The following is a 24,986-nucleotide window of genomic DNA, read 5'->3' on the forward strand; positions in this document are numbered from 1 at the left end:
GTGTCATTATCCTGTACCCCAAGTGTCATTATCATGTACCCCAAGTGTCAGTGTATCATTATCGTGTACCCCAAGTGTCATTATCCTGTATCCTAAGTATAAGTGCATCATTGTCCTGTACTCCAAGTATCAGTATCATTAACCTGTACCCCACGTGTCAGTGTATCATTGTCCTGTACCCCAAATGTCATACTGTACCCCAAGTGTCATTATCATCTACCCCAAGTTTCAGTGTACCATTATCGTGTACCCCAAGTCTCAGTTTATCATTATCCTGTACACCAAGTCTCAGTGTCATTATTCTGTACCCCGAGTGTTGTGTAGGATTGATAATTGGGGTGACCCCGCTCAGGTTTGTTCTTGTGGACTGTGACCCCCACTATGATACATCGGGGGGATAACTCCATCATCTCCTCACACGTCAGGACCCGGCGCCTGTTACATTAGGACATAAGATCAGTGATCCGGTCTGTGGTGTGGGTGATGGATCTGGGGGTGCCTGACAATGATCCATTCAGTGCTGGGACAGGGGGTGCTGTGTGATGGAGCCGGGTGTAATGAATGTGACCGGGCAGCAGGGAAATTCCTCCACATTATATTACAAGAAATATTTATCCCGTCCTCCTGTGATGTAGACAAATCTCGGGGGGCCCCTCGTCCTCTCCACACCCGGGCGCCGCTGCCAGCACTGTCCTCCCAGCGGGAGAGAAGAGACTGCGGGACCAGGGGGGGCGGGGGTGTCTGGATTTATTTTGGCGTCTGTTTTAGTTCAGGGGTCTCTATTCATTGATGGGGGGGCTGCACTATTCGTGATTCACATGCCATAGGTTGGGGCATCTCCTATATAAATGGGTAGAGCAAATAGTAAAATAAATTGCGCCGCTTCATTCGCCGCTTTTAGAATTTTCCTTATGTCGCTTCTCAAACGTTGGCAAGTATGATGTCGGGGGCAGTTAATTGTTCCCACGTCAGATGACTGTACGGAGCCGGGTGTAGAGGTCACACTTCCCACAATGCAAATCACCAGAGCAAGCACTGTGCAGACACTGAACAAGCAGGGAATGCTGGGAGATTTCAGCTCTGAAGCTGCAACGTTATCAAAACAAGAAAAATGAAATCACTTTCTCACTGGCACAGTATATCGGTGAATTCCTTATACATGTATAGGGTCTGTAGCAGCGGGTTCAGGCAGCTCGTCACGCCTATACTGCAGAGTCCAACTGCTCCTGGGGATCAAAAAATAAAATCACAGATTATAACAGACAATTAAAGGGGAATTCCGCCAAAACGTTCAGGGCGAACTCCAGCGGACGGCATTGCTTTAATATTAACACTGGGTTATTTCTGACCTACTGAGAATAAGTAAAGGGTCGAGGTCACTATATGCATACCTCCCAACCGTCCCGGATTCAGCAGGACAGTCACGGATTTCGGGCAGATACCCGCTGTGGGTGGTATGTCCCAGAATCCTGGTGTCAACTGTATCTGCATCCTCAGGGCGCAGATACAGTTGAACTCAATGATGAAGCAGGGAACCGTCAGCTCCCTGCTTCAGCATTAGTACAGAGGACTCTCCGGGCACAGCCTTACTTTTAACGCTGAGCCCAGGAAGCCCTTGACGTCATTGTCCATATATGGACAGTGACGGTCCATGGCTCCTCCATAGAGGAATTCCCTGCCAGAGCGTTGCCTAAGCTATGGTCGGGGATTCCGCTCGTAGAGGGAATCCCTGACGTCACTGTCCATATATGGACAGTGACGTTAGTAGCTCCTCCTGTAGCTGAATCCCCGTCCAGAGCGTTTGGCTGGGGATTCCACTCCTAGGAGGAGTCCCAATGGCTACCAGGGCGGAGGTAGGTATCGCTATCTACAGGGGGGTGGCACTATCTACAAGGGACACTGTGGCAGTATCTACATGGGCACTGTGGCACTAGGGGTAGCTAAGGGGCATTATACTGTATGGGGGTACCTATGGAGCATTATATTGTATGGTGGCAGCTAAGGGGGCTTTATACTGTGTGGGGGAAGAAACAGAGGCATTATACTGTATGGGGTAGCTGTGGGGGCATTATAGTGTATGGTGGTAGCTATGTGGCATCCTACTGTATGGGGGCAACTATGGGAACATTATACTGTATAGGGCACCTCTGTGGCATTATACTGTATGGGTGAATCTATGGCGGCATTATACTATATGGGGCAGCTATGGCGGCATTATACTGTGGTGGGCTGAAGCGGATGTGTATGGGCGGGATTGGGTGGGATTAGAGACTTAAAAGGGAAAAAATTACGCGCGCCCCTCCGGTGTCCGTCTTTGCGATACTTGAAAGTTGGGAGAAATGACTGTAGATGGCTGTCATCCGACATATTTTCCTCCTGATCCCCCATATACATGATCTGTGTTTTCCATAGGGAATAAGCCGCTGCCAGACTCCTCTGTCCCCTCCAAACTCCTCTGACTCCTACAGGAACAAAAGTTCAGGCATGTTGAATCCAACACGCCCGATTCTTCATTCCCCCGATATTAGGGGAGAAGCATTGGGCTAAAGATAGGTGCGGGGCCCCATACCCATTTATATCAAAATGATAAAATATATAAATATCTATGTAATAACAGTTTATTATGTTATCTCTGGTTTTAAGGTAGATTTGACTGTGTAGAACGTATGAAAAAACATATTTTTCTACATCTGGAAACCATCAGCAAGCTGCTGCTACCTGATCTGCGCTTCTTATTGTGAGTGTCTAGTGACTGTATTACGGTTTCTGCTGTACATGAACGGTGTGCCAAATAACTCATTATCCATGAATATTTAGACAAGACATAATAAGGTCGATCATGAGACGGTGCGAGAAAAGTATTTTAAATGGACCTCAGGGGTAAAATCTGGAATATTTGTAGAGCTCAGCTGTAAAGTAGCGAATAAAAGTCAATTCACGCTTTCATTTTATAAAGATCGACAAATGAAGTTCACCATTTTGGAATTAGTTCTACTATTTGAAACAAATTTTCATAATAGAGCAAAAAATCTTGTGTTCTACGATAAAACTTACCATTTTTAAAACTCCCTGAGGAGTAAGACAGACATTTTATGTGGGGAAGACACGCACAACATCTTTCTGGGAGACTTCACTTTCCGGAAGTTGGATGTCTACATAATCGTCCTCATACATCCTGCCGCAAAAGTCATTGTAAGAGTAACCTATAAAACATAACAAGACTATAATACTGCCCCCTATATACAGGAATATAACTACTACAATACTGCCCCCTATATACAGAATATAACTACTATAATACTGCCCCCTATATACAAGAATATAACTACTATAATACTGCTCCTATATACAAGAATATAACTACTATAATACTGCTCCTATATACAAGAATATAACTACTATAATACTGCCCCCTATATACAAGAATATAACTACTATAATACTGCCCCTATATACAAGAATATAACTACTATAATACTACCTCCTATATACAAGAATAGAACTACTATAATACTACCCCCTATATACAAGAATATAACTACTATAATACTGCCCCCTATATACAAGAATATAACTACTATAATACTGCTCCTATATACAAGAATATAACTACTATAATACTGCTCCTATATACAAGAATATAACTACTATAATACTGCCCCTATATACAAGAATATAACTACTATAATACTGCTCCCTATATCCAAGAATATAACTACTATAATACTGCCCCTATATACAAGAATATAACTACTATAATACTGCCCCCTATATACAAGAATATAACTACTATAATACTGCTCCTATATACAAGAATATAACTACTATAATACTGCTCCTATATACAAGAATATAACTACTATAATACTGCCCCCTATATACAAGAATATAACTACTATAATACTGCCCCTATATACAAGAATATAACTACTATAATACTGCTCCTATATACAAGAATATAACTACTATAATACTGCTCCTATATACAAGAATATAACTACTATAATACTCCTCCTATATACAAGAATATAACTACTATAATACTGCTCCTATATACAAGAATATAACTACTATAATACTGCCTCCTATATACAAGAATATAACTACTATAATACTGCTCCTATATACAAGAATATAACTACTATAATACTCCTCCTATATACAAGAATATAACTACTATAATACTGCTCCTATATACAAGAATATAACTACTATAATACTGCCCCTATATACAAGAATATAACTACTATAATACTGCTCCTATATACAAGAATATAACTACTATAATACTCCTCCTATATACAAGAATATAACTACTATAATACTGCTCCTATATACAAGAATATAACTACTATAATACTGCTCCTATATACAAGAATATAACTACTATAATACTGCTCCGAATATAACTACTATAATACTGCTCCTATATACAAGAATATAACTACTATAATACTGCTCGTATATACAGGAATATAACTACTACAATACTGCCTCCTATATACAAGAATATAACTACTATAATACTGCCCCCTATATACAAGAATATAACTACTATAATACTGCCCCTATATACAAGAATATAACTACTATAATACTGCCCCTATATACAAGAATATAACTACTATAATACTGCCCCCTATATACAAGAATATAGCTACTATAATACTGCCCCTATATACAATAATATATCTACTATAATATGCCTCCTATATACAAGAATATAACTACTATAATACTGCCCCTATATACAAGAATATAACTACTATAATACTGCCCCTATATACAAGAATATAACTACTATAATACTGCTCCTATATACAAGAATATAACGACTATAATACTGCTCCTATATCCAAGAATATAACTACTATAATACTGCTCCTATATACAAGAATATAACTACTATAATACTGCCCCTATATACAAGAATATAACGACTATAATACTGCTCCTATATCCAAGAATATAACTACTATAATACTGCTCCTATATACAAGAATATAACTACTATAATACTGCTCCCTATATACAAGAATATAACTACTATAATACTGCCCCTATATACAAGAATATAACTACTATAATACTGCTCCTATATACAAGAATATAACTACTATATTACTGCCCCCAATATACAAGAATATAACTACTATAATACTGCTCCCTATATATAAGAATATAACTACTATAATACTGCCTCCTATATACAAGAATAGAACTACTATAATACTGCTCCCTATATACAAGAATATAACTAATATAATACTGCCCCTATATACAAGAATATAACTACTATAATACTGCTCCCTATATATAAGAATATAACTACTATAATACTGCTCCCTATATACAAGAATATAACTAATATAATACTGCCCCTATATATAAGAATACAACTACTATAATACTGCTCCTATATACAATAATATAACTACTATAATACTGCCCCTATATACAATAATATAACTACTATAATACTGCCCCCTATATACAAGAATATAACTACTATAATACTGCCCCTATATACAAGAATATAACTACTATAATACTGCCCCCTATATACAAGAATATAACTACTATAATACTGCCCCCTATATACAAGAATATAACTACTATAATACTGCTCCTATATACAAGAATATAACTACTATAATACTGCTCCCTATATACAATAATATAACTACTATAATACTGCCCCCTATATACAAGAATATAACTACTATAATACTGCCCCCTATATACAAGAATATAACTACTATAATACTGCCCCCTATATACAATAATATAACTACTATAATACTGCCCCCTATATACAAGAATATAACTACTATAATACTGCCCCCTATATACAAGAATATAACTACTATAATACTGCCCCTATATACAAGAATATATCTACTATAATACTGCCCCCTATATACAAGAATATAACTACTATAATACTGCCTCTATATACAAGAATAGAACTACTATAATACTGCCCCCTATATACAAGAATATAACTACTATAATACTGCCCCCTATATACAAGAATATAACTACTATAATACTGCTCCTATATACAAGAACATAACTACTATAATACTGCTCCCTATATACAAGAATATAACTACTATAATACTGCCCCCTATATACAAGAATATAACTACTATAATACTGCTCCTATATACAAGAATATAACTACTATAATACTGCCCCCTATATACAAGAATATATCTACTATAATACTGCCCCCTATATACAAGAATATAACTACTATAATACTGCTCCCTATATACAAGAATATAACTACTATAATACTGCCCCTATATACAAGTATATAACTACTATAACACTGCCTCCTATATACAAGAATATAACTACTATAATACTGCTCCTATATACAAGAATATAACTACTATAATACTGTCCCTATATACAAGTATATAACTACTATAACACTGCCCCCTATATACAGGAATATAACTACTACAATACTGCTCCTATATACAAGAATATAACCACTATAATACTGCTCCTATATACAAGAATATACCTACTATAATACTGCCCCCTATATACAAGAATATAACCACTATAATACTGCTCCTATATACAAGAATATACCTACTATAATACTGCCCCCTATATACAAGAATATAACCACTATAATACTGCTCCTATATACAAGAATATAACTACTATAATACTGCCCCTATATACAAGAATATAACTACTATAATACTGCCCCCTATATACAAGAATATAGCTACTATAATACTGCCCCTATATACAATAATATATCTACTATAATACTGCCTCCTATATACAAGAATATAACTACTATAATACTGCCCCTATATACAAGAATATAACTACTATAATACTGCCCCTATATACAAGAATATAACTACTATAATACTGCCCCCTATATACAAGAATATAGCTACTATAATACTGCCCCTATATACAATAATATATCTACTATAATACTGCCTCCTATATACAAGAATATAACTACTATAATACTGCCCCTATATACAAGAATATAACTACTATAATACTGCCCCTATATACAAGAATATAACTACTATAATACTGCTCCTATATACAAGAATATAACGACTATAATACTGCTCCTATATCCAAGAATATAACTACTATAATACTGCTCCTATATACAAGAATATAACTACTATAATACTGCCCCTATATACAAGAATATAACGACTATAATACTGCTCCTATATCCAAGAATATAACTACTATAATACTGCTCCTATATACAAGAATATAACTACTATAATACTGCTCCCTATATACAAGAATATAACTACTATAATACTGCCCCTATATACAAGAATATAACTACTATAATACTGCTCCTATATACAAGAATATAACTACTATATTACTGCCCCCAATATACAAGAATATAACTACTATAATACTGCTCCCTATATATAAGAATATAACTACTATAATACTGCCTCCTATATACAAGAATAGAACTACTATAATACTGCTCCCTATATACAAGAATATAACTAATATAATACTGCCCCTATATACAAGAATATAACTACTATAATACTGCTCCCTATATATAAGAATATAACTACTATAATACTGCTCCCTATATACAAGAATATAACTAATATAATACTGCCCCTATATATAAGAATACAACTACTATAATACTGCTCCTATATACAATAATATAACTACTATAATACTGCCCCTATATACAATAATATAACTACTATAATACTGCCCCCTATATACAAGAATATAACTACTATAATACTGCCCCTATATACAAGAATATAACTACTATAATACTGCCCCCTATATACAAGAATATAACTACTATAATACTGCCCCCTATATACAAGAATATAACTACTATAATACTGCTCCTATATACAAGAATATAACTACTATAATACTGCTCCCTATATACAATAATATAACTACTATAATACTGCCCCCTATATACAAGAATATAACTACTATAATACTGCCCCCTATATACAAGAATATAACTACTATAATACTGCCCCCTATATACAATAATATAACTACTATAATACTGCCCCCTATATACAAGAATATAACTACTATAATACTGCCCCCTATATACAAGAATATAACTACTATAATACTGCCCCTATATACAAGAATATATCTACTATAATACTGCCCCCTATATACAAGAATATAACTACTATAATACTGCCTCTATATACAAGAATAGAACTACTATAATACTGCCCCCTATATACAAGAATATAACTACTATAATACTGCCCCCTATATACAAGAATATAACTACTATAATACTGCTCCTATATACAAGAACATAACTACTATAATACTGCTCCCTATATACAAGAATATAACTACTATAATACTGCCCCCTATATACAAGAATATAACTACTATAATACTGCTCCTATATACAAGAATATAACTACTATAATACTGCCCCCTATATACAAGAATATATCTACTATAATACTGCCCCCTATATACAAGAATATAACTACTATAATACTGCTCCCTATATACAAGAATATAACTACTATAATACTGCCCCTATATACAAGTATATAACTACTATAACACTGCCTCCTATATACAAGAATATAACTACTATAATACTGCTCCTATATACAAGAATATAACTACTATAATACTGTCCCCTATATACAAGAATATAACTACTATAATACTGCCCCTATATACAAGCATATAACTACTATAATACTGCCCCTATATACAAGAATATAACTACTATAATACTGCCCCCTATATACAAGAATATAACTACTATAAAACTGCACCCTATATACAAGTATATAACTACTATAACACTGCCCCCTATATACAGGAATATAACTACTACAATACTGCTCCTATATACAAGAATATAACCACTATAATACTGCTCCTATATACAAGAATATACCTACTATAATACTGCCCCCTATATACAAGAATATAACCACTATAATACTGCTCCTATATACAAGAATATACCTACTATAATACTGCCCCCTATATACAAGAATATAACCACTATAATACTGCTCCTATATACAAGAATATAACTACTATAATACTGCCCCCTATATACAAGAATATAACTACTATAAGGGCATGACCACACGTGGCGGATTTCCTCCGCAACTGTCCGCATCAATGCCGCACAGAATCTGCGTTGCAGATTCTGCTGCGGATCTGCACAAAATGTGCAGTAAATTGATGCGGACTAGCTGCTGCGGACTGCGGTAAAAGTACTTCCCTTCTCCCTATTCAGTGCAGGATAGAGAGAAGGGACAGCCCTTTCCCTAGTGAAAGTCAAAGAAATTCATACTTACCGGCCGTTGTCTTGGTGACGCGTCCCTCCTTCGGCATCCAGCTCGACCTCCCTGGATGACGCGGCAGTCCATGTGACCGCTGCAGCCTGTTATTAGCCTGTGATTGGCCTGTGATTGGCTGCAGCCGTCACTTAGACTGAAACGTCATCCTGGGAGGCCGGACTGGAGACAGAAGCAGGGAGTTCTCGGTAAGTATGAACTTCATTTTTTTTACAGATAGATGTATATTGGGATCGGTAGTCACTGTCCCGGGTGCAGAAACAGTTACTGCCGATCGCTTAACTCTTTCAGCACCCTGGACAGTGACTATTTACAGACGTCTCCTAGCAACGCTCCCGTCATTACGGGAGCCCCATTGACTTCCTCAGTCTGGCTGTAGACCTAGAAATACATAGGTCCAGCCAGAATGAAGAAATGTCAAGTTAAAAAAGCAAGACGCATCCGCAGCACACATAACATGTGCATGACAGCTGCGGACTTCATTGCGGAAATTAGAATCTCCATTGAAGTCAATGGAGAAATTCCGCCATGAGTCCGCCACTGCTCCGCAACAGACAGAGCATGCTGCAGACACCAAATTCCGCTCCGCAGCCTATGCTCCGCAGCGGAATTTTACGCCTCGTCTAAACGAACACTGCTAAATTAAAGTGGAAGTCAATGGAGAAACGGCTCCGCTGCGGATTAACGCTGCGGAGTGTCCGCAGTGGAATTTAAGTGAAATTCCGCCACGTGTGAACCCAGCCTAATACTGCACCTATATACAAGAATATAACTACTATAATACTGCCCTCTATATACAAGAATATAACTACTATAATACTGCCCCCTATATACAAGAATATAACTACTATAATACTGCTCCTATATACAAGAATATAACTACTATAATACTGCCCCCTATATACAAGAATATAACTACTATAATACTGCTCCCTATATACAAGAATATAACTACTATAATACTGCTCCCTATATACAAGAATATAACTACTATAATACTGCCCCTATATACAAGAATATAACTACTATAATACTGCCCCCTATATACAAGAATATAACTACTATAATACTGCTCCTATATACAAGAATATAACTACTATAATACTGCCCTCTATATACAAGAATATAACTACTATAATACTGCCCTCTATATACAAGAATATAACTACTATAATACTGCCCCTATATACAAGAATATAACTACTATAATACTGCCCCCTATATACAAGAATATAACTACTATAATATTGCCTCCTATATACAAGAATATAACTACTATAATACTGCCTCCTCTATACAAGAATATAACTACTATAATACTGCCCCCTATATACAAGAATATAACTACTATAATACTGCCTCCTCTATACAAGAATATAACTACTATAATACTGCCCCCTATATACAAGAATATAACTACTATAATACTGCCCCTATATACAAGAATATAACTACTATAATACTGCTCCTATATACAAGAATATAACTACTATAATACTGGCCTCTATATACAAGAATATAACTACTATAATACTGCCCCTATATACAAGAATATAACTACTATAATACTGCTCCTATATACAGGAATATAACTACTATAATACTGCTCCTATATACAAGAATATAACTACTATAATACTGCTCCCATATACAAGAATATAACTCCTATAATACTGCCCCTATATACAAGAATATAACTACTATAATACTGCCCCTATATACAAGAATATAACTACTATAATACTGCCCCCTATGGAGTTGGATCTTTTCTGGGTGACCTATGTTATAATTTTCCTTGCTCCTGGTCCGCTTTGCCTGTACACACGGAGTGTGGTATATGAATGATTGCGGAGCCTCTACTTATATATCAGTAATTCCCTCGTCTGATATAATTGCTGTACTCAGTTTCTTGCAGCCGCGGGTTTGGGGTAGATTTTTCCGGGCTTTTCTTGCTGGCTTCTGCCAATATTGGGCGTGATTGTAAGACAAATATCTTAGGTACTTTTTGCTCTGATCTGATAATATATAAGGGGTTGTACCAGTAATAATAAGTATTTACTTTTCCTCAGGATAGTTGATATTTCTCCAATTCCAAGAACAGAAGTCCTGAACCCCCAGATCCTCCTCACTGCACCCCCTCCAGTAAGGAGATGCTTGAATGTATGCGCCAGACGCTAAATTCTATATGTGTCTCTTTGGGGCAGATTATAATGAGGGCAATCTGACCCGAGGCTGAAAAGGGGCCCAGTTTCCCCCTGTTCTACCGAACCGGTTGTAAAAGATACAGCCAGTTCAGGGAACCGGGGTACAGCGGGACCGCTGACCCAATTGTATCCGCGTCCTTAGGATGCGGATACAATTGATTACTATAGCGCTGGCGAGACGTGAACTATTAGTTCCAGCCTCGCCATACGGTGCTTTCACAATGACGCATTTGGCGCGATGACGTTATCACTCCGACTGCGCCGTTATGCCTGGTGATGTGGCCTGGTGTCTGACCAGTACTGTGTCACTGGAGGACGGCGCGGGAACGGGGACAGGCGACAATGTTTTTCGTTTTTTTTTCTGTGGGCAGCGTTGGGGGCAATATCTACAGGGGGCGTTGTGAATGGCGCTATCTACAGGGGGCGTTATCTACACCGGGCAATATCTACAGGGGGCATTGTGACTGGCGCTATCTACACGGGGCAATATCTACAGGGGGCGTTATCTACACCGGGCAATATCTACAAGGGGCGTTATCTACACCGGGCAATATCTACAGGGGGCATTGTGACTGGCGCTATCTACACCGGGCAATATCTACAGGGGGCGTTATCTACACCGGGCAATATCTACAGGGGGCGTTATCTACACCGGGCAATATCTACAGGGGGCATTGTGACTGGCGCTATCTACACCGGGCAATATCTACAGGGGGCGTTATCTACACCGGGCAATATCTACAAGGGGCATTGTGACTGGCGCTATCTACAGGGGGCATTGTGACTGGCGCTATCTACAGGGGGCATTGTGACTGGCGCTATCTACTGGGGGCATTGTGACTGGCGCTATCTACTGGGGGCATTGTGACTGGCGCTATCTACAGGTGGCATTGTGACTGGCGCTATCTACAGTGGGCATTGTGACTGGCGCTTTCTACAGGGGGCATTGTGACTGGCGCTTTCTACAGGGGGCATTGTGACTGGCGCTATCTACAGGGGGCATTGTGACTGGCGCTATCTATTGGGGGCATTGTGACTGGCGCTATCTACTGGGGGCATTGTGACTGGCGCTATCTACAGGGGGCATTGTGACTGGCGCTATCTACAGGTGGCATTGTGACTGGCGCTATCTACAGGGGGCATTGTGACTGGCGCTATCTACAGGTGGCATTGTGACTGGCGCTATCTACAGGGGGCATTGTGACTGGCGCTTTCTACAGGGGGCATTGTGACTGGCGCTATCTACTGGGGGCATTGTGACTGGCGCTATCTACTGGGGGCATTGTGACTGGCGCTATCTACTGGGGGCAGTGACTGGCGCTATGTACAGGGGGCATTGTGACTGGCGCTATGTACAGGGGGCATTGTGACTGGTGCTATCTACAGGGGGCATTGTGACTGGCGCTATCTACAGAGGGGCATTGTGACTGGCGCTATCTACAGGGGGCATTGTGACTGGCGCTATCTACTGGGGGCATTGTGACTGGCGCTATCTACTGGGGGCATTGTGACTGGCGCTATCTACTGGGGGCATTGTGACTGGCGCTATCTACTGGAGGCATTGTGACTGGCGCTATGTACAGGGGGCATTGTGACTGGTGCTATCTACAGGGGGCATTGTGACTGGCGCTATCTACAGAGGGGCATTGTGACTGGCGCTATCTACAGAGGGGTATTGTGACTGGGATATCTACAGGGGGCATTGTGACTGGCGCTATCTACTGGGGGCATTGTGACTGGTGCTATCTACAGGGGGCATTGTGACTGGCGCTATCTACAGGGGGCATTGTGACTGGCGCTATCTACAGAGGGGCATTGTGACTGGGATATCTACAGGGGGGCATTGTGATTGGGATATCTACAGGGGGGCATTGTGATTGGGATATCTACAGGGGGCATTGTGACTGGCGCTATCTACAGGTGGCATTGTGACTGGCGCTATCTACAGGGGGCATTGTGACTGGCGCTATCTACAGGGGGCATTGTTAGTGTGTGGTGTTTTACTATACAGTGTTTGACACAATTTACTTCATGGGGACAGTGAGTGTATGGAGCTATTATATTCAGGGGCGCAGTGTGTGAGATTCTTTTATATTCAGGGGTACAGTGTCTGGCACTATGAGAATTTTATCTTCGTTTATAGGTGCGGAAATGTTGGAAAAGTGAAAAACTGAAGACACCTGAGCGGCAAACTGCAGAAATGGGCTGTGACCGGGAGAAGTCATCATAGAGGTCTGGACCGGATGTAGAAGAAAAGAGAAAAAGAATCTGAGGCGTCACCTGTAAGTCACTCAATGTAAATGTTTATTCTCCCTGTGACTGATCAGTACTGTAGTCACTGTATGATCTGCAGCGAGATGATGTGTGTATCGTTATTTTTTGGAAACAACAAGCCCCAGAATATCCTTACCATTGTTCTGGTTATACTGGGAGCTGGCAGGGGTTGAACTGAATTTCCAAATGATCTCTGTATTTGTGCAGGAGCTGTATATATGTACTGAGCTTTGTTCTGGTGTTGTATATATGTACTGAGCTTTGTTCTGGTGCTGTATATATGTACTGATCTTTGTTCTGGTGTTGTATATATGTACTGAGCTTTGTTCTGATGCTGTATTTATGTACTGAGCTTGGTTTTGGGGCTGTATATATATGTACTGAGCTTGGTTCTGGTGCTGTATGTATGTCCTGAGCTTTGTTCTGGTGCTGTATATATGTACTGAGCTTTGTTCTGATGCTGTATATATGTACTGAGCTTTGTTCTGGTGTTGTATATATGTACTGAGCTTTGTTCTGGTGTTGTATATATGTACTGAGCTTTGTTCTGATGCTGTATATATGTAATGAGCTTTGTTCTGGTGTTGTATATATGTACTGAGCTTTGTTCTGGTGTTGTATATATGTACTGAGCTTTGTTCTGATGCTGTATATATGTAATGAGCTTTGTTCTGGTGTTGTATATATGTACTGAGCTTTGTTTTGATGCTGTATTTATGTACTGGGCTTAGTTCTGGTGCTGTATATATATGTACTGGGCTTAGTTCTGGTGCTGTATATATATGTACTGGGCTTAGTTCTGGTGCTGTATATATGTAATGAGCTTTGTTCTGATGCTGTATATATGTACTGAGCTTGGTTCTGGGGCTGTATATATGTACTGAGCTTGGTTCTGGTGCTGTATATATGTGCTGAGCTTGGTTCTGGTGCTGTATTTATGTACTGAGCTTTGTTCTGATGCTGTATATATGTACTGAGCTTTGTTCTGGTGTTGTATATATGTACTGAGCTTTGTTCTGATGCTGTATATATGTACTGAGCTTTGTTCTGGTGTTGTATATGTACTGAGCTTTGTTCTGATGCTGTATATATGTACTGAGCTTTGTTCTGAGCTGTATTTATGCACTGAGCTTTAATCTGGTGTTGTATATATGTACCGAGCTTTGTTCTGGTGTTGTATATGTACTGAGCTTTGTTCTGATGCTGTATATATGTACTGAGCTTTGTTCTGATGCTGTATATATGTACCGAGCTTTGTTCTGAGCTGTATTTATGCACTGAGCTTTGTTCTGGTGTTGTATATATGTACTGAGCTTTGTTCTGGTGTTGTATATATGTACTGAGCTTTGTTCTGATGCTGTATATATGTACCGAGCTTTGTTCTGGTGTTGTATATATGTACCGAGCTTTGTTCTGGTGTTGTATATATGTACTGAGCTTTGTTCTGGTGTTGTATATATGTACTGAGCTTTGTTCTGATGCTGTATATATGTACTGAGCTTTGTTCTGGTGTTGTATATATGTACTGAGCTTTGTTCTGATGCTGTATATATGTACTGAGCTTTGTTCTGGTGTTGTATATATGTACCGAGCTTTGTTCTGGTGTTGTATATATGTAATGAGCTTTGTTCTGATGCTGTATATATGTACCGAGCTTTGTTCTGGTGTTGTATATATGTACTGAGCTTTGTTCTGGTGCTGTATTTATGTACCGAGCTTTGTTCTGGAGTTGTATTTATGCACTGAGCTTTGTTCTGGTGTTGTATATATGTAATGAGCTTTGTTCTGATGCTGTATATATGTACTGAGCTTTGTTCTGATGCTGTATATATGTACCGAGCTTTGTTCTGGTGTTGTATATATGTAATGAGCTTTGTTCTGGTGCTGTATTTATGTACCGAGCTTTGTTCTGGTGCTGTATTTATGTACCGAGCTTTGTTCTGGTGTTGTATTTATGCACTGAGCTTTGTTCTGATGTTGTATATATGTAATGAGCTTTGTTCTGATGCTGTATATATGTACTGAGCTTTGTTCTGATGCTGTATATATGTACTGAGCTTTGTTCTGATGCTGTATATATGTACTGAACTTTGTTCTGGTGTTGTATATATGTAATGAGCTTTGTTCTGATGCTGTATATATGTACCGAGCTTTGTTCTGGTGTTGTATATATGTACTGAGCTTTGTTCTGGTGTTGTATATATGTACTGAGCTTTGTTCTGATGCTGTATATATGTACCGAGCTTTGTTCTGGTGTTGTATATATGTACCGAGTTTTGTTCTGGTGTTGTATATATGTACCGAGCTTTGTTCTGGTGTTGTATATATGTAATGAGCTTTGTTCTGGTGTTGTATATATGTACTGAGCTTTGTTCTGGTGTTGTATATATGTACTGAGCTTTGTTCTGGTGTTGTATATATGTACTGAGCTTTGTTCTGGTGTTGTATATATGTACCGAGCTTTGTTCTGGTGTTGTATATATGTAATGAGCTTTGTTCTGATGCTGTATATATGTACCGAGCTTTGTTCTGGTGTTGTATATATGTACTGAGCTTTGTTCTGGTGCTGTATTTATGTACCGAGCTTTGTTCTGGTGTTGTATTTATGCACTGAGCTTTGTTCTGGTGTTGTATATATGTAATGAGCTTTGTTCTGATGCTGCATATAGGTACTGAGCTTTGTTCTGATGCTGTATATATGTACTGAGCTTTGTTCTGGTGTTGTATATATGTACTGAGCTTTGTTCTGATGCTGTATATATGTACTGAGCTTTGCTCTGGTGTTGTATATATGTACTGAGCTTTGTTCTGGTGTTGTATATATGTACTGAGCTTTGTTCTGATGCTGTATATATGTACTGAGCTTTGTTCTGGTGTTGTATATATGTAATGAGCTTTGTTCGGATGCTGTATATATGCACTGAGCTTTGTTCTGATGCTGTATATATGTACTGAGCTTTGTTCTGGTGTTGTATATATGTACTGAGCTTTGTTCTGATGCTGTATATATGTACTAAGCTTTGTTCTGATGCTGTATATATGTACTGAGCTTTGTTCTGGTGTTGTATATATGTACTGAGCTTTGTTCTGATGCTGTATATATGTACTGAGCTTTGTTCTGGTGTTGTATATATGTACTGAGCTTTGTTCTGATGCTGTATATATGTACTGAGCTTTGTTCTGGTGTTGTATATATGTACCGAGCTTTGTTCTGAGCTGTATTTATGCACTGAGCTTTGTTCTGGTGCTGTATATATGTACCGAGCTTTGTTCTGATGCTGTATATATGTACTGAGCTTTGTTCTGGTGTTGTATATATGTACTGAGCTTTGTTCTAGTGTTGTATATATGTAATGAGCTTTGTTCTAATGCTGTATATATGTACTGAGCTTTGTTCTGATGCTGTATATATGCACTGAGCTTTGTTCTGGTGTTGTATATATGTACTGAGCTTTGTTCTGATGCTGTATATATGTACCGAGCTTTGTTCTGGTGTTGTATATATGTAATGAGCTTTGTTCTGGTGTTGTATATATGTAATGAGCTTTGTTCTGGTGTTGTATATATGTACTGAGCTTTGTTCTGGTGTTGTATATATGTACTGAGCTTTGTTCTGATGCTGTATATATGTACTGAGCTTTGTTCTGGTGTTGTATATATGTACTGAGCTTTGTTCTAGTGTTGTATATATGTAATGAGCTTTGTTCTAATGCTGTATATATGTACTGAGCTTTGTTCTGATGCTGTATATATGCACTGAGCTTTGTTCTGGTGCTGTATATATGTGCTGAGCTTGGTTCTGGTGCTGTATATATGTACCGAGCTTTGTTCTGATGCTGTATATATGTACTGAGCTTTGTTCTGGTGTTGTATATATGTACTGAGCTTTGTTCTAGTGTTGTATATATGTAATGAGCTTTGTTCTAATGCTGTATATATGTACTGAGCTTTGTTCTGATGCTGTATATATGCACTGAGCTTTGTTCTGGTGTTGTATATATGTACTGAGCTTTGTTCTGATGCTGTATATATGTACCGAGCTTTGTTCTGGTGTTGTATATATGTAATGAGCTTTGTTCTGGTGTTGTATATATGTACTGAGCTTTGTTCTGGTGCTGTATTTATGTACCGAGCTTTGTTCTGGTGTTGTATTTATGCACTGAGCTTTGTTCTGGTGTTGTATATATGTAATGAGCTTTGTTCTGATGCTGTATATATGTACTGAGCTTTGTTCTGATGCTGTATATATGTACTGAGCTTTGTTCTGGTGTTGTATATATGTAATGAGCTTTGTTCTGATGCTGTATATATGCACTGAGCTTTGTTCTGATGCTGTATATATGTACTGAGCTTTGTTCTGGTGTTGTATATATGCACTGAGCTTTGTTCTGGTGTTGTATATATGTAATGAGCTTTGTTCTGATGCTGTATATATGCACTGAGCTTTGTTCTGATGCTGTATATATGTAATGAGCTTTGTTCTGGTGCTTTATTTATGTACTGAGCTTTGTTCTGATGCTGTATATATGTACTGAGCTTTGTTCTGGTGTTGTATATATGTACTGAGCTTAGTTCTGATGCTGTATATATGTACTGAGCTTTGTTCTGGTGTTTTATATATGTACCGAGCTTTATGCACTGAGCTTTGTTCTGGTGCTGTATATATGCACTGAGCTTTGTTCTGGTGTTGTATATATGTACCGAGCTTTATGCACTGAGCTTTGTTCTGATGCTGTATATATGTACTGAGCTTTGTTCTGATGCTGTATATATGTACTGAGCTTTGTTCTGGTGTTGTATATATGTACTGAGCTTTGTTCTGATGCTGTATATATGTACCGAGCTTTGTTCTGGTGTTGTATATATGTAATGAGCTTTGTTCTGGTGTTGTATATATGTACTGAGCTTTGTTCTGATGCTGTATATATGTACCGAGCTTTGTTCTGGTGTTGTATATATGTACCGAGCTTTGTTCTGGTGTTGTATATATGAACCGAGCTTTGTTCTGGTGTTGTATATATGTACCGAGCTTTGTTCTGGTGTTGTATATATGTAATGAGCTTTGTTCTGGTGTTGTATATATGTACTGAGCTTTGTTCTGGTGTTGTATATATGTACTGAGCTTTGTTCTGGTGTTGTATATATATGTACTGAGCTTTGTTCTGGTGTTGTATATATGTACCGAGCTTTGTTCTGGTGTTGTATATATGTAATGAGCTTTGTTCTGGTGCTGTATTTATGTACCGAGCTTTGTTCTGGTGTTGTATTTATGCACTGAGCTTTGTTCTGGTGTTGTATATATGTAATGAGCTTTGTTCTGATGCTGTATATATGTACTGAGCTTTGTTCTGATGCTGTATATATGTACTGAGCTTTGTTCTGGTGTTGTATATATGTACTGAGCTTTGTTCTGGTGTTGTATATATGTACTGAGCTTAGTTCTGATGCTGTATATATGTACTGAGCTTTGTTCTGGTGTTTTATATATGTACCGAGATTTATGCACTGAGCTTTGTTCTGGTGCTGTATATATGTACTGAGCTTTGTTCTGGTGTTGTATATATGTACCGAGCTTTATGCACTGAGCTTTGTTCTGATGCTGTATATATGTACTGAGCTTTGTTCTGATGCTGTATATATGTACTGAGCTTTGTTCTGGTGTTGTATATATGTACTGAGCTTTGTTCTGATGCTGTATATATGTACCGAGCTTTGTTCTGGTGTTGTATATATGTAATGAGCTTTGTTCTGGTGTTGTATATATGTACTGAGCTTTGTTCTGATGCTGTATATATGTACCGAGCTTTGTTCTGGTGTTGTATATATGTACCGAGCTTTGTTCTGGTGTTGTATATATGTACCGAGCTTTGTTCTGGTGTTGTATATATGTACCGAGCTTTGTTCTGGTGTTGTATATATGTACTGAGCTTTGTTCTGGTGTTGTATATATGTACTGAGCTTTGTTCTGGTGTTGTATATATGTACCGAGCTTTGTTCTGGTGTTGTATATATGTAATGAGCTTTGTTCTGGTGCTGTATTTATGTACCGAGCTTTGTTCTGGTGTTGTATTTATGCACTGAGCTTTGTTCTGGTGTTGTATATATGTAATGAGCTTTGTTCTGATGCTGTATATATGTACTGAGCTTTGTTCTGATGCTGTATATATGTACTGAGCTTTGTTCTGGTGTTGTATATATGTACTGAGCTTTGTTCTGATGCTGTATATATGTACTGAGCTTTGTTCTGGTGTTGTATATATGTACTGAGCTTTGTTCTGGTGTTGTATATATGTACTGAGCTTTGTTCTGATGCTGTATATATGTACTGAGCTTTGTTCTGGTGTTGTATATATGTAATGAGCTTTGTTCGGATGCTGTATATATGCACTGAGCTTAGTTCTGATGCTGTATATATGTACTGAGCTTTGTTCTGGTGTTTTATATATGTACCGAGCTTTATGCACTGAGCTTTGTTCTGGTGCTGTATATATGTACTGAGCTTTGTTCTGGTGTTGTATATATGTACCGAGCTTTATGCACTGAGCTTTGTTCTGATGCTGTATATATGTACTGAGCTTTGTTCTGATGCTGTATATATGTACTGAGCTTTGTTCTGGTGTTGTATATATGTACTGAGCTTTGTTCTGATGCTGTATATATGTACCGAGCTTTGTTCTGGTGTTGTATATATGTAATGAGCTTTGTTCTGGTGTTGTATATATGTACTGAGCTTTGTTCTGATGCTGTATATATGTACCGAGCTTTGTTCTGGTGTTGTATATATGTACCGAGCTTTGTTCTGGTGTTGTATATGTGTACCGAGCTTTGTTCTGGTGTTGTATATATGTAATGAGCTTTGTTCTGGTGTTGTATATATGTAATGAGCTTTGTTCTGGTGTTGTATATATGTACTGAGCTTTGTTCTGGTGTTGTATATATGTACTGAGCTTTGTTCTGGTGTTGTATATATGTACTGAGCTTTGTTCTGGTGTTGTATATATGTACCGAGCTTTGTTCTGGTGTTGTATATATGTAATGAGCTTTGTTCTGGTGCTGTATTTATGTACCGAGCTTTGTTCTGGTGTTGTATTTATGCACTGAGCTTTGTTCTGGTGTTGTATATATGTAATGAGCTTTGTTCTGATGCTGTATATATGTACTGAGCTTTGTTCTGATGCTGTATATATGTACTGAGCTTTGTTCTGGTGTTGTATATATGTACTGAGCTTTGTTCTGATGCTGTATATATGTACTGAGCTTTGTTCTGGTGTTGTATATATGTACTGAGCTTTGTTCTGGTGTTGTATATATGTACTGAGCTTTGTTCTGATGCTGTATATATGTACTGAGCTTTGTTCTGGTGTTGTATATATGTAATGAGCTTTGTTCGGATGCTGTATATATGCACTGAGCTTTGTTCTGGTGTTGTATATATGTACTGAGCTTTGTTCTGATGCTGTATATATGTACTAAGCTTTGTTCTGATGCTGTATATATGTACTGAGCTTTGTTCTGGTGTTGTATATATGTACTGAGCTTTGTTCTGATGCTGTATATATGTACTGAGCTTTGTTCTGGTGTTGTATATATGTACCGAGCTTTGTTCTGAGCTGTATTTATGCACTGAGCTTTGTTCTGGTGCTGTATATATGTACCGAGCTTTGTTCTGATGCTGTATATATGTACTGAGCTTTGTTCTGGTGTTGTATATATGTACTGAGCTTTGTTCTAGTGTTGTATATATGTAATGAGCTTTGTTCTAATGCTGTATATATGTACTGAGCTTTGTTCTGATGCTGTATATATGCACTGAGCTTTGTTCTGGTGTTGTATATATGTACTGAGCTTTGTTCTGATGCTGTATATACGTACCGAGCTTTGTTCTGATGCTGTATATATGCACTGAGCTTTGTTCTGATGCTGTATATATGTACTGAGCTTTGTTCTGATGCTGTATATATGTACCGAGCTTTGTTCTGGTGTTGTATATATGTACCGAGCTTTGTTCTGGTGTTGTATATATGTAATGAGCTTTGTTCTGGTGTTGTATATATGTAATGAGCTTTGTTCTGGTGTTGTATATATGTACTGAGCTTTGTTCTGGTGTTGTATATATGTACTGAGCTTTGTTCTAATGCTGTATATATGTACCGAGCTTTGTTCTGGTGTTGTATATATGTACTGAGCTTTGTTCTGATGCTGTATATATGTACTGAGCTTTGTTCTGGTGTTGTATATATGTACTGAGCTTTGTTCTGATGCTGTATATATGTACTGAGCTTTGTTCTGGTGTTGTATATATGTACCGAGCTTTGTTCTGAGCTGTATTTATGCACTGAGCTTTGTTCTGGTGCTGTATATATGTACCGAGCTTTGTTCTGATGCTGTATATATGTACTGAGCTTTGTTCTGGTGTTGTATATATGTACTGAGCTTTGTTCTAGTGTTGTATATATGTAATGAGCTTTGTTCTAATGCTGTATATATGTACTGAGCTTTGTTCTGATGCTGTATATATGCACTGAGCTTTGTTCTGGTGTTGTATATATGTACTGAGCTTTGTTCTGATGCTGTATATATGTACCGAGCTTTGTTCTGGTGTTGTATATATGTACCGAGCTTTGTTCTGGTGTTGTATATATGTAATGAGCTTTGTTCTGGTGTTGTATATATGTAACGAGCTTTGTTCTGGTGTTGTATATATGTACTGAGCTTTGTTCTGGTGTTGTATATATGTACTGAGCTTTGTTCTAATGCTGTATATATGTACCGAGCTTTGTTCTGGTGTTGTATATATGTAATGAGCTTTGTTCTGGTGCTGTATTTATGTACCGAGCTTTGTTCTGGTGTTGTATTTATGCACTGAGCTTTGTTCTGGTGTTGTATATATGTAATGAGCTTTGTTCTGATGCTGTATATATGTACTGAGCTTTGTTCTGATGCTGTATATATGTACTGAGCTTTGTTCTGGTGTTGTATATATGTAATGAGCTTTGTTCTGATGCTGTATATATGCACTGAGCTTTGTTCTGATGCTGTATATATGTACTGAGCTTTGTTCTGGTGTTGTATATATGTACTGAGCTTTGTTCTGGTGTTGTATATATGTAATGAGCTTTGTTCTGATGCTGTATATATGCACTGAGCTTTGTTCTGATGCTGTATATATGTAATGAGCTTTGTTCTGGTGCTTTATTTATGTACTGAGCTTTGTTCTGATGCTGTATATATGTACTGAGCTTTGTTCTGGTGTTGTATATATGTACTGAGCTTAGTTCTGATGCTGTATATATGTACTGAGCTTTGTTCTGGTGTTTTATATATGTACCGAGCTTTATGCACTGAGCTTTGTTCTGGTGCTGTATATATGTACTGAGCTTTGTTCTGGTGTTGTATATATGTACCGAGCTTTATGCACTGAGCTTTGTTCTGATGCTGTATATATGTACTGAGCTTTGTTCTGATGCTGTATATATGTACTGAGCTTTGTTCTGGTGTTGTATATATGTACTGAGCTTTGTTCTGATGCTGTATATATGTACTGAGCTTTGTTCTGGTGTTGTATATATGTACTGAGCTTTGTTCTGGTGTTGTATATATGTACTGAGCTTTGTTCTGGTGTTGTATATATGTACTGAGCTTTGTTCTGATGCTGTATATATGTACTGAGCTTTGTTCTGATGCTGTATATATGTAATGAGCTTTGTTCTGGTGCTGTATATATGTACTGAGCTTTGTTCTGGTGTTGTATATATGTAATGAGCTTTGTTCTGATGCTGTATATATGTACGGAGCTTTGTTCTGATGCTGTATATATGTACTGAGCTTGGTTCTGGTGCTGTATGTATGTCCTGAGCTTTGTTCTGATGCTGTATATATGTAATGAGCTTTGTTCTGGTGTTGTATATATGTACTGAGCTTTGTTCTGATGCTGTATATATGTACGGAGCTTTGTTCTGGTGTTGTATATATGTACCGAGATTTGTTCTGGTGTTGTATATATGTACCGAGCTTTGTTCTGGTGTTGTATATATGTAATGAGCTTTGTTCTGATGCTGTATATATGTACTGAGCTTTGTTCTGGTGTTGTATATATGTACTGAGCTTTGTTCTGATGCTGTATATATGTACCGAGCTTTGTTCTGGTGTTGTATATATGTAATGAGCTTTGTTCTGGTGCTGTATTTATGTACCGAGCTTTGTTCTAGTGCTGTATTTATGTACCGAGCTTTGTTCTGGTGTTGTATTTATGCACTGAGCTTTGTTCTGGTGTTGTATATATGTAATGAGCTTTGTTCTGGTGTTGTATATATGTCCTAAGCTTTGTTCTGATGCTGTATATATGTCCTGAGCTTTGTTCTGGTGTTGTATATATGTCCTGAGCTTTGTTCTGGTGCTGTATATATGTACTGAGCTTTGTTCTGATGCTGTATATATGTACTGAGCTTTGTTCTGATGCTGTATATATGTACTGAGCTTTGTTCTGGTGTTGTATATATGTAATGAGCTTTGTTCTGATGCTGTATATAAGCACTGAGCTTTGTTCTGATGCTGTATATATGTAATGAGCTTTGTTCTGGTGCTGTATTTATGTACCGAGCTTTGTTCTGGTGTTGTATTTATGCACCGAGCTTTGTTCTGGTGCTGTATGCATGTCCTGAGCTTTGTTCTGATGCTGTATATATGTAATGAGCTTTGTTCTGGTGTTGTATATATGTACTGAGCTTTGTTCTGATGCTGTATATATGTACGGAGCTTTGTTCTGGTGTTGTATATATGTACTGAGCTTTGTTCTGATGCTGTATATATGTAATGAGCTTTGTTCTGGTGTTGTATATATGTACTGAGCTTTGTTCTGATGCTGTATATATGTACTGAGCTTGGTTCTGGTGCTGTATGCATGTCCTGAGCTTTGTTCTGATGCTGTATATATGTAATGAGCTTTGTTCTGGTGTTGTATATATGTACTGAGCTTTGTTCTGATGCTGTATATATGTACGGAGCTTTGTTCTGGTGTTGTATATATGTACTGAGCTTTGTTCTGATGCTGTATATATGTAATGAGCTTTGTTCTGGTGTTGTATATATGTACTGAGCTTTGTTCTAGTGTTGTATATATGTAATGAGCTTTGTTCTAATGCTG

General features: G+C 37.8%; 1 protein-coding gene across 1 annotated transcript in view; it reads right to left on the reverse strand.

Moving 5' to 3' along the window:
* The window catches only part of USP18 (ubiquitin specific peptidase 18), a 41,014-nt gene that overhangs the window by 10,330 nt on the left and 5,698 nt on the right, over positions 1 to 24,986 (reverse strand). Inside the window, 3 exon segments of the mRNA XM_075849476.1 lie at positions 1,130 to 1,226; positions 3,055 to 3,094; positions 3,097 to 3,203. Of these exon segments, the coding sequence (XP_075705591.1) occupies positions 1,130 to 1,226; positions 3,055 to 3,094; positions 3,097 to 3,203 (244 nt within the window).

Source organism: Rhinoderma darwinii, unplaced genomic scaffold (assembly GCF_050947455.1).
Source record: "Rhinoderma darwinii isolate aRhiDar2 unplaced genomic scaffold, aRhiDar2.hap1 Scaffold_884, whole genome shotgun sequence".
Lineage (NCBI taxonomy): Eukaryota > Metazoa > Chordata > Amphibia > Anura > Rhinodermatidae > Rhinoderma > Rhinoderma darwinii.